Below are 12,597 nucleotides of genomic sequence, written 5' to 3'. Positions count from 1 at the left end.
GATTCCTGTCATGCTTACCTTGTTTTGCACTGCTATACTTAAGAAAGTCTTGTTACTCCCTTCCCTGGCTTGACTTCTGTCGTAAGATGTTTGAAAGCCTGCAATTCCTGAACATTTGCATGCTGACACGCCTCTTGCGTGTGGTGGGTATTCGCTGGAATTACTTTAATTGAGAACTAATTCTGAGACGTCCCCTATGTAATTTTACAATTCTTGCACACCATTATATCAGCTTGTAGGCAAGCATATGACATGGCCATTACAGGACGGTTCCCTCGCAACTACGTTTGTCACTGTGAGTTAATTTATGTATTTATTGTGGAAATTGTTGTTTGCTGTGCAACACGTATGATTTGTATGAACTGCTGTTAAGATTAACTTCTGAGGCTTGATCTGCTGCCTCAGATATACGCACATTACATTTCACATGCACTAGTAGCTTATTTTGATTTAGTTCATTGTGTCTTCAACATGAATTGCACATTTTTATTTGTAATATTTCTGAAACTCTTTGCATGCAATGTAATAAGATATACTTATGCTTTGTATTTGCGAATAAACACTCCAATATGGCTGCCACAGTCGTTTCCTATGTGCTGAACATTGTTTTGCATTGTCCTGTTTCTATGAGCATGATTATGCCCTTAAATGGGCGTACTATATTACATTCTGGATGCATGATCAAGGGCAGGAGGGTCGAAACACGTTACAGCTATGCAGGATTTGTGTTATTATATACTCTTGAACCACTAAAAATCGGCTTGTGACTCACCAGTGGGACCTCACGCACAGTTTGGGAAACACTGCTATAGACTATTGTGCTGGCCACGGCCTACGTGCAGCGGCACGGTGCTACAAGTGCCAAGCATACTGATAGGAGTACCTTCGGTTCATAGGTGGTGACAGACAGAGCGACCGTCTGTCACCTGTACATAGCCCCATTTCTTCATTCACCTCCAAGTGTCTCAAAACAGGGCAAAAGGTCCACAGATGAGCTAGACGCCTACTCTACGTAAAAGGTTTCAGCTCACCTTAAAGATCCCCCTGTGTTAAATAATATCTCTTCACCAGGTTGATGCGTGAAGTGAACCGATATCGCGTGACACAACACAGCACTGTGTGAGTTAACAGGTCTGAAACCATTAAAACTTTTCAAAAAGTAGGAATGTCCCTGTGGGAGAGGATCACACCAAGTGGGTGACAGCAGTGCTTAATTTGAGCTGTTGCTTTCCGGTGATGAGCACCGGCACTTTATTGGTTTCCGGTGCTCAGCACCGGCAGCTAATTGTCAACACCATACTTAGAGCAGTCTGCCACAAGGTGGCGCTGCTCATGTAAATTAGAGATGAACAGTATAACAGTTGTTTAGGGAAAAAATATACATTATAAGTTACTAATACCTGCCTCCCCAGCCATTCCTTTAGCTTTGGGGACCTGGAATAATCTGAACTGTTGCATTTACATGCGAGGGAGTTGGCTAGTAGTTGTTTTGGCAGCGATGACAAGGGCGATGGGTGGTGCAAGCTGCAGTGACCTCCTGTTCAGAGCCCTGGCACTTCATATTTTACAAATTAAGCACTGGGTGACAGGGAGACTTGTGGTACTTGAACAAGGGGCCTACAGATGCCGACGCTCTGCTGCTGAGCTAGATTCACCGTTCCCGTCGGTCCGCGGGCAGCCAGTTGCATTATCCACCTTCCCAGCCCTGCAGAGCTTTACCCTTCACACAGACCCCTCGTTCTTCAGAAAACAGCACACTCAGCAGATATAGCGATACATCAATATGCATTTATTGGCTGATTTCACATGTATCATAGTTTTAAGGTTAAACCCGTATAATTCTTTCAGTTGATAGTCCTGGCAAACAGAGGTAGGATTTTACAGTTTGATTATTTTTTTTGTAATCCAATCCTTCACCTCCACCCCCACCAATGAAATATAATCATCTTAACACCAGAACCCGGCACACATTGTGGCTCAAAAGTCATTTATCTAGCTGTCAACTGTTTCATATTGTCTCATTGTTTTCAGTTACATACTATTACCGGCATTGCAAAATGTATAAATAAATTTGTTTTTGTCTTTCTCAAGATCGCTTGATTCTGTGGGCCCTAATCACAAGGCTAAATGTAACTTGGATGCACCGGAAGGCTTTTGCAATTCTAAATTCTATATTCTGATTCAGACAACATGAATAAGTGAGATTTCAAAAAATTCAATACACCAGATTGGCAGATTTTAAACCGTGCTAACTTGATGGGCCGGAAAAAGTAGCATTCTGGGAGATTAGCCATCCAAAATTCACAAAATGCCCTCAAATGCATACGTTTTTATGGATTTACATACACTAACATGTCTATCCCAAACTGGAAACTCATAAGATTACTTTAAAAAGTTGAAGTATGGGTTTCCAAGGTAAGAAACAACTCATAATTTTATGAAGGTTATAGATTTTGTTCCATAGGGAAAATTAAATTTGACAATTAAATTTGAAAAAGGCACATTTCCACACAACGTAGGCATTGCGATTTTCCACCTTATGATAAACCCACTTAAGAAGATATTGGCAAGTAGTGGTATTAGTAATGTATGAGCTCTATAGAGGTAAGAATCACCAAAAGGCTGGATATCGACTGCAAATGTACATATCGGGAGGGGATTTATGACTTTTAAATGCAGAGTTTGTTAACTCCTAATTGTATATCCTAAAGTACAGCTCACATAATAGTAAATAGGAATATTTCCAACCTGTGGTTTGCACTGGGCAAACAGAACATTTATTTGCAAGACACTGTGTGAAAAATATGTAGCAAATATTTCTCATTTGGTCTCTAAGGAAACTGAGGACTTTGATAAATAAAGATCCCGGATTCAGATAAGGTGCTTAGAGGATTGAACAAGAAACACAAGAGACAAAACAAACACAATTAATATCTCTGTAAACAGAACAAAATAAGGCTTTTCACAGTATCAGTGGTAGTAGCAGCAAAAACAATCATTTAGTCACAAAGTGCACCAGGAAACTTTACCACAAATGCAATATTTGGAAAAAAGAAAGATACAGAAAAGAAAAAGGGCAAGCAAGAACAGAAGCAAAGGGAAAAAGAGGACAAGGGAATGGGTGGCAATGAAATAAAAAGAAGGAAACAACATATGAGGAAGTAAAGCATGAAACTGTGGCGGAACAGAGCCGAGGTACACAAAGAATTATGTTAAAAAATAAAGCAAATAATTGACGAAGGAAAAACTAGAGAGAATGGAAGTTTAAGCACAAAGGAGAACAAGGGCATCAAAGTAAAAATAACTCTGCTATAAACTTTTACTTTTTTGTGTGAAAGTTTCACCTGCAACATGCACGTTAATAGTAGCACTACAACACTTTACATTTCAGCATTGTGTGTCTGTGGTAAAGGTTCTTTGCAGAGATGTTGTCGAGTTGACGGTTTGTTTGCAAACATAGTTCTTCACAAACGGAGTACCACACACACATTACTGTGATTTTTTTCCTGAACAGTTTTGTTTTCTTCCAATGTTTAATTTTTTTTCTTGCTCTTTACCCTTTTTCTTCCTGATATCCACTTGTTTATGATACACAAAGCTGAACTGAGATAAAGGCGCACACTGACTCCCTACGCTGACACTTGGGCGTAAACGACCCACCCCCACCCCGTGTCTCTTCGAATAAGAAGTCTTTCGAGGGGCCAAGGTATGGAAGAGCATCTTACAGGGACTGAGACCTTTCAGCCTGGTTCATATGAAAACAGCCAAAGGATAAGGGTCGACTGACTGTCCAGGCCTAACTATGGATGGTCTAAAACAGCTGTGAAAATAACATGTTGTCAAACGAAAGACAAATAAATCCTTATTTCTATAGTAAAATCTTCCAAGCAGGGTTGACATCATGTTTGGAGCGTTTGTTATGACAAAGGGCCACAGAACCTAGGGAAAAACTTACAGGGCGTGGTGAAATAAATATGCCGCCAAAATCATTATATGGGGACACAATGTTGTAATGAATCTGGGTCCTGTTCCTACTATTGTCAGTAATCTGGCATCAGCTACATGGGGCCTAAGCAATCTTTCCTCCTTCATGGAGCCCTCTTGAGTGGTGATCTTGTGCTAAAATTACATATTTTTGTAGAGATAGTAGATAGATAGATAGATAGATAGATAGATAGATAGATAGATAGATAGACAGACAGACAGACAGATTGTTTTCACTGAAAACAAAGTGCTGAAAACCCTTTGATTCTCTACTTCATCGTGACTATACCCTGAAATATGTTTGATTCATTTCCAAGAGGCGCTGATATATATGAGGCCCAAGCCTGCTACTGCCAGGGTGGCGTAAACCTGACACCACTCTCAATAAACTACCAGGAACCCCTTCCCCGCGCCACCAATATCAGTGTCCCTTCACAGGACCCGTTCCCTATCTCACACATCTGTGGTAAGTTATATCTCGGGCGTCACTTTCCGCTTCGGAGCCCATAAATTACCGGCGGTAATTTATTTCCTAAAGTGAACTATGTGCTTCTTCACAGCAGCCGCGGATCTAATCGCTAATGAACATCTCTGTGATGGGAGCTTCGCCACAGTAAGCGATGGCCGACCGAGCGGGCGCTGCGTGCACGCGCTGCTCCGGAAACGGGCGGCCTCCTCCCGGCTTCCGTCGGTATTAATGCTCTGGACCCCTGTGTATCCGGTAATGCACGTGACTATCGCCTCTCCTCTGGGGGACGCTTGGTTCTAGATAATCAAGGAAAATGAACACTAAAGTCCGACACGGAGATCCACAATCTCTAAGTAAAAAAAAAAAATTCATAACCATGTTTCCACGTGTTGTCACAGGCCGCGTGAATGTTAATGTTTTTGCCTCCGCAGCTTCTTCTGCTGGGAGCTCGTTTAAGCGATTCGCTTGTCTCTCCATTAAAAATACCCTTGGTTCCTTTAGCGTAGTTTGAAATGCACGTAGACACCTCGGCAGCTCAGCACGACAGATGAACCAGGCTCCCAACTTCATTTACTCCACATTAAATGCTTCAGGGAACCGCTCTGCGGGGTTTGTTATTCTACTTCGGTTTGAAAATGAATTTTAAGGCTCAGCAGCATAACTTGACCCATACATTATACATGTATTTTCAGCTGAGCCTGATGCACCATACAGTGTTTCCAAAATGGCCGCCAGAATCCGTTTGTGATGAGGCTCAAGGGTTCTTTGGTGATGTGCAGTAATGGGTCTTCCCCCATCTTGCTGCAAGAGAAGCTAGTTAACATCTGATTTGCAAAGGTTAATCTTTGCACCCACTCCACCTAGACAAAGGACATTTAACAGTGTGGCACCACGAGGGCGTATTCCTCCCTCAACAAGTGCTTGGTCTCGCATTAGCTGCCTTGTAGTTTCAATACCCTTTTTTGATGAGTTGTGTCTCAGAAACTCTTTTAAACGATTGAGCTTTCCATCTTTTTTTTTGAGAGAGAGGTGCCTGTAGCCCTCTGTGATTGAAGAGCTGCACATCTGTAGCACTAATTAAAACAGATTGCAGGCCTCCTGTGCTTTTTATTTGGAAAAGTTATGTGATAAGTTAGAGCCGCAGCCTGATACAGGCTGGCTCGCTTTCATTGGTGGTGGGTGACCGGTTCTAGAGGGCCTGACTGATACAGACTCGCGCCCTTTCATTGGGAATGAGAAGAGTCAGATGAGTTGCGTGACGGGGACAAGCGATAGGGATAGGTGGTGGGTGGCCGGTTCTAGACGGCGCCGCCTGACTGACAGTAGGATTGGGGCTGTTGAGGAGGAAAATCCATAAAAGAATCATCTATAGTGCCAGGAGGTTTTTGGAAAGTAACATGCTTGTGTCACACATGCTCCCCAGATCAAGGATTGGGGGTGTCGGAGGTGGATGCCGCAAAATAATAATCGGTGAATTTAGAGAGCTTCAAAAAGTGACAGATGATGATGTCACACATGCAGTCCAGGTCATGGAATGGTGGGGCGGTAGGTGGAAAAATAATTTGTTAATTTGTTGATATTTGGAAAGTGACAGGCTGTAGCATTGCACACGCAATCCAGGTGAAGGGCTTGGGGTACTATAACAAAAGCGCCACAGGGGAAGAATTGTGGCAGTATGAGGCAAACAATCCAGGTTGCACACAGGTGGGGTGATGGGTGAAGGAATAACCTATGAGTTTGGAGAACTTTGGAAAGTAACAAGTGGAAGTGTACAAGTGCAATGCAGTTCAAAGGCGCGGATGCTGTAACAGAAGCACCCCAGGTGAAGGATTGTGGTAGAGTGACACAAGTGATTCTGGTCTCTGGAAAGTGGAGCGATGACTGGAAGAGTGATCTATAAGTTTGAAGATCGGTGTAAAATGAAATAAGCAATTCAGAAAATTGGCCTCAGGAAGAATTGGAATGATTCAGGTGGGGGAGGAGAAGTAATCTATGGTGTTTGAAGTTCTTCAGAAGTTACCTTGGATAGTGTCACACCATCTCTGCAGATCGCAAACGGGGCCAGAAAAAAATATCTAAATTGATTGATAACCTTTGGAAGCAGACAAGAGGCAATGTATTATTGAACTTAGGTAGCACTTCGTATTCCACACAAAACCATATCACAATATCACTCTACTATTGCAGGCTACCAAGGGCTTGGTGTAGTAATCAAGTACGATAGGTAGATTTTGGAAAGGGACATGAAGTAGTGTTGATCTTATGCTTCAGATCATGGGTGGTGGTAGAGTAGTATTTGGAAAGAAACTTGAACTAATGTCTCTTCCTACACGTCAGAGGGTTGTGGAAGAGTGATCTTTGGAGACGGACTTGAAGTAGTATCAAACTCTTCGTTTACTGCTGGTGATGAGTTGTAGTAGAGTAATCTTTGGAAAAGGTCACACCTGTTGAGAGTAATCTTTGGGAACAAAGACAGAAGTAGTGTCCTTGACGCTGGGTCACAGAGGGGGGGTGTCACATTCAGTGTTGCCACACGGTGAGGAAGCTGGAGAGGCGGAGTCCGACTTGTCTGAAGACGCAAGATCCTCCTGCCCTTGGCCACTGGGAGGAACCCGCTGAAAGGCCTCTCGCTCCCTCTTCTTCTGCTTCATGCGGCGGTTCTGGAACCAGATCTTCACCTGGCTCTCATTGAGCTGTAGGGCCACGGCCACCTCTAGACGTCGCGCACGGGTCAGGTACTTGCTGAAGTGGAACTCCTTCTCCAGCTCGGTCAGCTGCTTGGTGCTGAAGTTGGTCCGTTGCAGCCCCCCACATGGCTCCCCGGGCAGGTGGCAGTCTCCAGCTCTGGCTAAGCAAAGAGTGAAAAAGAAAGACATCAGTGCCATTTGGACATATTCTTTAGAAAAGATGCAGATGTGCACATGTTTATGCTACAATGGCCAGGTTTTGATATGAGCATATCATTTATTGGGTAATTACAGTATTCAAACTCACCAGGCAGTCAAAGATGATTGTACATTTATCTGCGACATTGAGAACTAATTGCAGCTACATATTTTTCCACAAAATCCAAAAAAAATATGGAAAAAGAGAGAGAAAGTGATTGAAAAAAAGCGGATACATGCACATAGAAAGGTGGAAACAAATAAATACCATAAATCCTGGCGCACTAATTATATTGTGGATTTTATTATTGAGAAAGGTTCCCTTAAGAGACACTTGGACTCCGAAGATCCCGATCTCAGAGCGAGCTTCTGAAACCACCCACCAATGCGCATGAAACCAGTCTTGGCAGGTAAGAAGGTAAATCAGATTCCCTGCCCTTACAGTCCTTGGCCTCTTTATAGAAAATGGCATATGTATATATGTGAATGTGTTTTTCTACAACAAAGATGCACATAAAAATCGAAAGATAAACAATGCTGACTTGTGCATGCAACATTCTGGTTATAAAGGGTGGCTTTGTTGGACAAGCAAGAAACAAATGTTTGAGTTCTCAGTGCATTATCTGAAGATGCATCAGGTCTCCGTAAAATGTCTCATAGAACATAATTCTGACACAGTGAAAGGCTTTTGAGGGATATTTTAGAGCATTTTATGAGTGGCAGGAATGAAGTATCCTTTGCCTGTACAGAATCGAATTAAACAATAGAAAACCGTGGTCAGGGCAAATAGGAAACAAAAGCATAATTCACAAGAGAAATTTGTAGACTGTCACTACTCTCACTGTCATGGCCATCAAAGATGTGCACAATTTTTTATGGCATGATTTCCCAACTATTAGCCTACCCCTGGTTAACAGAGTTCCCGACTTTTTCTGTTCCTATGTACTACTCTCGCGGTTTTCTCTCACGAGTGTTACGCGGCACTTGAAACGGTGGCACTTGACGGAGTGTTGAAACTTTTTCAGACACTCACCCCAAGGCAAGAGATTGGGGTTAAATCCATTGTTCTCTTGCTCACCATGCTACCCCAGTATGGACCCAAACATATGCAAATCAGTCTTGACCCTGTGCCTCATGGAACGGTCCAGCCCGAACTGTCAGGCCAGGTCCTCCCTGGACCGGAAACAAGGACCCTGGGATCGGTTTCGGGGTATCACCCCCTCATCAGCCAGGCTAGCTTGAATCCAGTGGCACAGAGAGCAAGTGACCCACGTGTGGGCAATCCCAAGTGACCCACGTGTGGGCAATCCTTGGCCACTTAGGATGAACATAGCAAACACAACAAGATGATGGACGGAGTGCTGAAACTTTTCAGCTACTTACCCCCGGTCAAGAGAGCTGGATTAAATCCATCATTCTTTTGCTTACCATGCTACCCAGTATGGACCCAGTATGGACCCAGACATATGCAAATCAATTTTGAGCCTGCTTCCCAAGCATAGTGTATAATTCTCTATAAAACTGCATTCCTTGCTTGCCCTTTCTCGTTGGTCCTCTGAAACAGTGTCACATCATGTGCCTACCGTACTTATTAACCTTTTCTCATGCACATCATGCATGTCGAAAGAGCATGTTTATGTGCGAGTACCTTGGCTCTGAATAACACATATATATTTTTACCCAACGTCATTTTATTGCTTTTATTGATCTCGCGAGGATGAAAGGGGGGTGGAGCTGCCAAGGCTGTAACCTACAATGGGCTTAGTCACGGATGACCATCAGCCCCATCTCGCATACAAAATACTCGAAAGTACAGTCTTTCACGTAAAAGCCCACCTAGAGTGGAACTTTACGACATTGTGTATTTTTCCTAGAATTTTTGCAAGAAACATCCAAAATTTGAAAAAAAAAATGTGTAACTAGGCGGCCTTTTCTGTTTTCCACTTTGTTCAGATCAGAGGTGAGGCTATTGGTGAGTGGGGGGAGGGGGCAAATGTGTTATAAGTTAACACGAGATTGGGTATGTCAAGTGGGAAGGCAGGAAACAGCAGGAAGTAAGAGGTTGTGTTGATTTATTCCTGCTGTGGTATCAATCTGTGGGTTCTATTCCCGAACACTCTACCTAATGGGCTTAGCACCCACCGGAAAACTGCCAGGGGGCACCGATGAAGAGTGGGATGTTTATAATGTTCTTTGTGGTGATACTTTGAAGTGACGTCACAACAAGCGCGCCACTTTCTGGTACTTAGGTATTACCTATAAACAACTACTTCTTCCCGAATTAAAGTTCTTTGTGGTGATACTTTGAAGTGACGTCACAACAAGCGCGCCACTTTCTGACTTAGGTGTTACCTATAAACAACTACTTCTTCCCGAATTTGAAGACGCAATGGTATTTTCTTCACTATTTCCTCTCAGGGCTAAATAAGGAGGTGCTAAGTTGATGGCGACCAGGAGGAAGGGAAACCGGCCGCAGCTTGGGCGGGCAAGGGTTAACTGCGGGAGTGCTTGCCTTCTAGGAAAAGGCTTGTCGCGTGTTAAGGCATCTTTGCGCTTCATCACATTTAAATTAGCAAACATGATTCATTGCGAAATGTTCTTCTGCTAATGCCCCCAGAACGCACGCGCCCCCTCCCCTAGAGCCATAAACGTACATAACCGCTCCGGGTGCAGGGCCGTGGCTGACATAATTCAGAGAAAGCAATCGCATCTAGATTTCAACATCAATTAACCCGCGCACGAGGAATTGGAGACTGCCTGCTTTATTGGCACCTACAAATAAAACAGTAAATAAGGCCAGAGTGGAGAAATTATGGGCGCCGTTCGAGCTGCGCCTCAAGAAATACTCATAACAAGCATTGGCATTGCCAATCGGTCTCGCCTTTGGGACCTTATAAGTGTTTAGCAGCACAATATCCTTGGTGCAACAACATCAACTGTTGCGTGGCTAAACACTTAGAAGGTCCCAAAGGCGAGACCTATTGGCTATGCCAATGCTTGCACTGCAACTGCGCAGAGAGGTGGTGGTGCCGTCCAAGTACAAGCACTGCAACTGCGCGGAGTTGGCGGTGCTGTCCAAGTAAAAGCACTGCAACTGTGCAGAGAGGTGGCGATGCCCCACCATTACAAGCACTGCAACAGCGCGTGAGGTGGTGGTGCTGGCCAAGTACAAGCACTGCAACAGCGCGTGAGGTGGTGGTGCCGGCCAACTACAAGCACTGCAACTGCGCAGAGAGGTGGTGGTGCCGGCCAAGTACAAGCACTGCAACTGCGCAGAGAGGTGGTGGTGCCGTCCAAGTAAAAGCACTGCAACTGTGCAGAGAGGTGGCGATGCCCCACCATTACAAGCACTGCAACAGCGCGTGAGGTGGTGGTGCTGGCCAAGTACAAGCACTGCAACAGCGCGTGAGGTGGTGGTGCCGGCCAAGTACAAGCACTGCAACTGCGCAGAGAGGTGGTGGTGCCGTCCAAGTAAAAGCACTGCAACTGTGCAGAGAGGTGGCGATGCCCCACCATTACAAGCACTGCAACAGCGCGTGAGGTGGTGGTGCCGGCCAAGTACAAGCACTGCAACTGCACAGAGAGGTGGCGGTGCCGTCCATGTAAAAGCACTGCAACTGTGCAGAGAGGTGGCGATGCCCCACCATTACAAGCACTGCAACAGCGCGTGAGGTGGTGGTGCCGGCCAAGTACAAGCACTGCAACTGCGCAGAGAGGTGGTGGTGCCGTCCAAGTAAAAGCATTGCAACTGCGCAGAGAGGTAGCGGTGCCGTCCATGTAAAAGCACTGCAACTGTGCAGAGAGGTGGCGATGCCCCACCATTACAAGCACTGCAACAGCGCGTGAGGTGGTGGTGCCGGCCAAGTACAAGCACTGCAACTGCGCAGACAGGTCGTGGTGCCATCCAAGTAAAAGCACTGCAACTGCACAGAGAGGTGGCGGTGCCGTCCATGTAAAAGCACTGCAACTGCGCAGAGGTGTGGCGGTGCCCTACCATTACAAGCATTGCAACTGCGCAGAGAGGTGGTGGTGCCGTCCAAGTACAAGCACTGCAACTGCACGCGAGGTGGTGGCACCCTCCTATTACATGCACAGCAACTGTGTGGAGAAGTAGCGGTACTCTCATATGTGGGAAGTAGTAGTAGTACCTTCCCATTACAAGTCCTGCAATCGTACTTAGACATGACCAGACTCTTCCACTGAATGTACTGCAGACATGCTGAGATGTGCCAGTACTCTCCCATCACAACCACTGCAACCATGCGGAGACGTGCCAGTACCACTCCACTGAAGTCCTGCTCACAAGCACCGGTACTCTCCGTTTCAAAATAGGCAAGCGCAGGTACACAGCACCTGACAATGTAAATCACTGGATGGCTCACTTGCAAACACCCTTCAAGATGAATGTGCAAGGAAGAGGGTCCCTTTAAACAAAGCCATCTCAGAGCCCCCACCGCTCCATCACATCTTTGTAGCGGCTAGTGAGCTGCGACATTTCAGTGTGCTACAAAATATCACAAATAACCTATATTTTTCTCCTTTTGACTTTGCTTGCAGAAATGTTGTTTCAAATGTCTTTGGATTACCTATTGTACTTATAAAATACCTTTCTTAAGGTATGGCAATTTTCATAAATGTTATTTTAGTGATGTGCAAATTTGATGAACAGCATTTCACGTGTTTTTCTTTTAAAATGAAATAAAATCCTGCCACCTTAAGCAAATGGACAGCGAGGAGTGAACGTGTAGTTGACCCCCCCATCCCAACCCCCTCTAAACACACTCATGCACCCAACTAAAAGCACAGTACAGATGGTTAACACATGCCCCAATGGCTCTAAACAACTTGCATTCCCAACGAAGGTGTGTCCCCTGCTCCTGTCAGGACCAGACTGAAAACAATAAACAAGCATTGGTAAAGATGTTCCAGCAGCCCCGCACTGGGACACCTTCAGTCTGGACTGGCTCTTTAACTCGTGCTGCTTTGCATGCTGGGGCTCGAGCCCAGGCGGGCAATGTTTACAGTCAAAGCGTCAAAAGCTCAGAACCATTGCACTAGCTGGTGTAAGACGGAGATGCCAGGAGAGTTTACATGTAGATTTTTTTCATGTCAGTTTTGGTAACTCGTACGGATTCTTGCTATCAGGTTCAGTGAAGGCTTTAGTATAAAAAGTATTTTAGGTGAAAGCAAGTGGACGAATGGGAGGATGGCGGGAGCAGAATGGGGAAAGTCACTGGGTGGTGAGGTGTCAAGCAGCGA

General features: G+C 44.9%; 1 protein-coding gene across 1 annotated transcript in view; it reads right to left on the bottom strand.

Moving 5' to 3' along the window:
* Nucleotides 1-1,770: 1,770 nt before the first annotated feature.
* The window catches only part of LOC146856543 (homeobox protein Hox-B1-like), a 53,772-nt gene continuing 42,945 nt past the window's right edge, over nucleotides 1,771-12,597 (bottom strand). Inside the window, exon 2 of the mRNA XM_085654731.1 lies at nucleotides 1,771-7,301. Coding sequence (XP_085510857.1) covers nucleotides 6,952-7,301 — 350 coding nt within the window. The 3' untranslated portion in view covers nucleotides 1,771-6,951. The remainder of the gene's footprint in view (nucleotides 7,302-12,597) is intronic.

The sequence above is a fragment of the Triturus cristatus genome, chromosome 4_1 (assembly GCF_964204655.1).
Source record: "Triturus cristatus chromosome 4_1, aTriCri1.1, whole genome shotgun sequence".
In the NCBI taxonomy this organism is placed as follows: Eukaryota; Metazoa; Chordata; class Amphibia; order Caudata; family Salamandridae; genus Triturus; species Triturus cristatus.
Note: the sequence above shows the minus strand (reverse complement) of the source record. Positions and strands in the feature narration are given on the sequence as shown.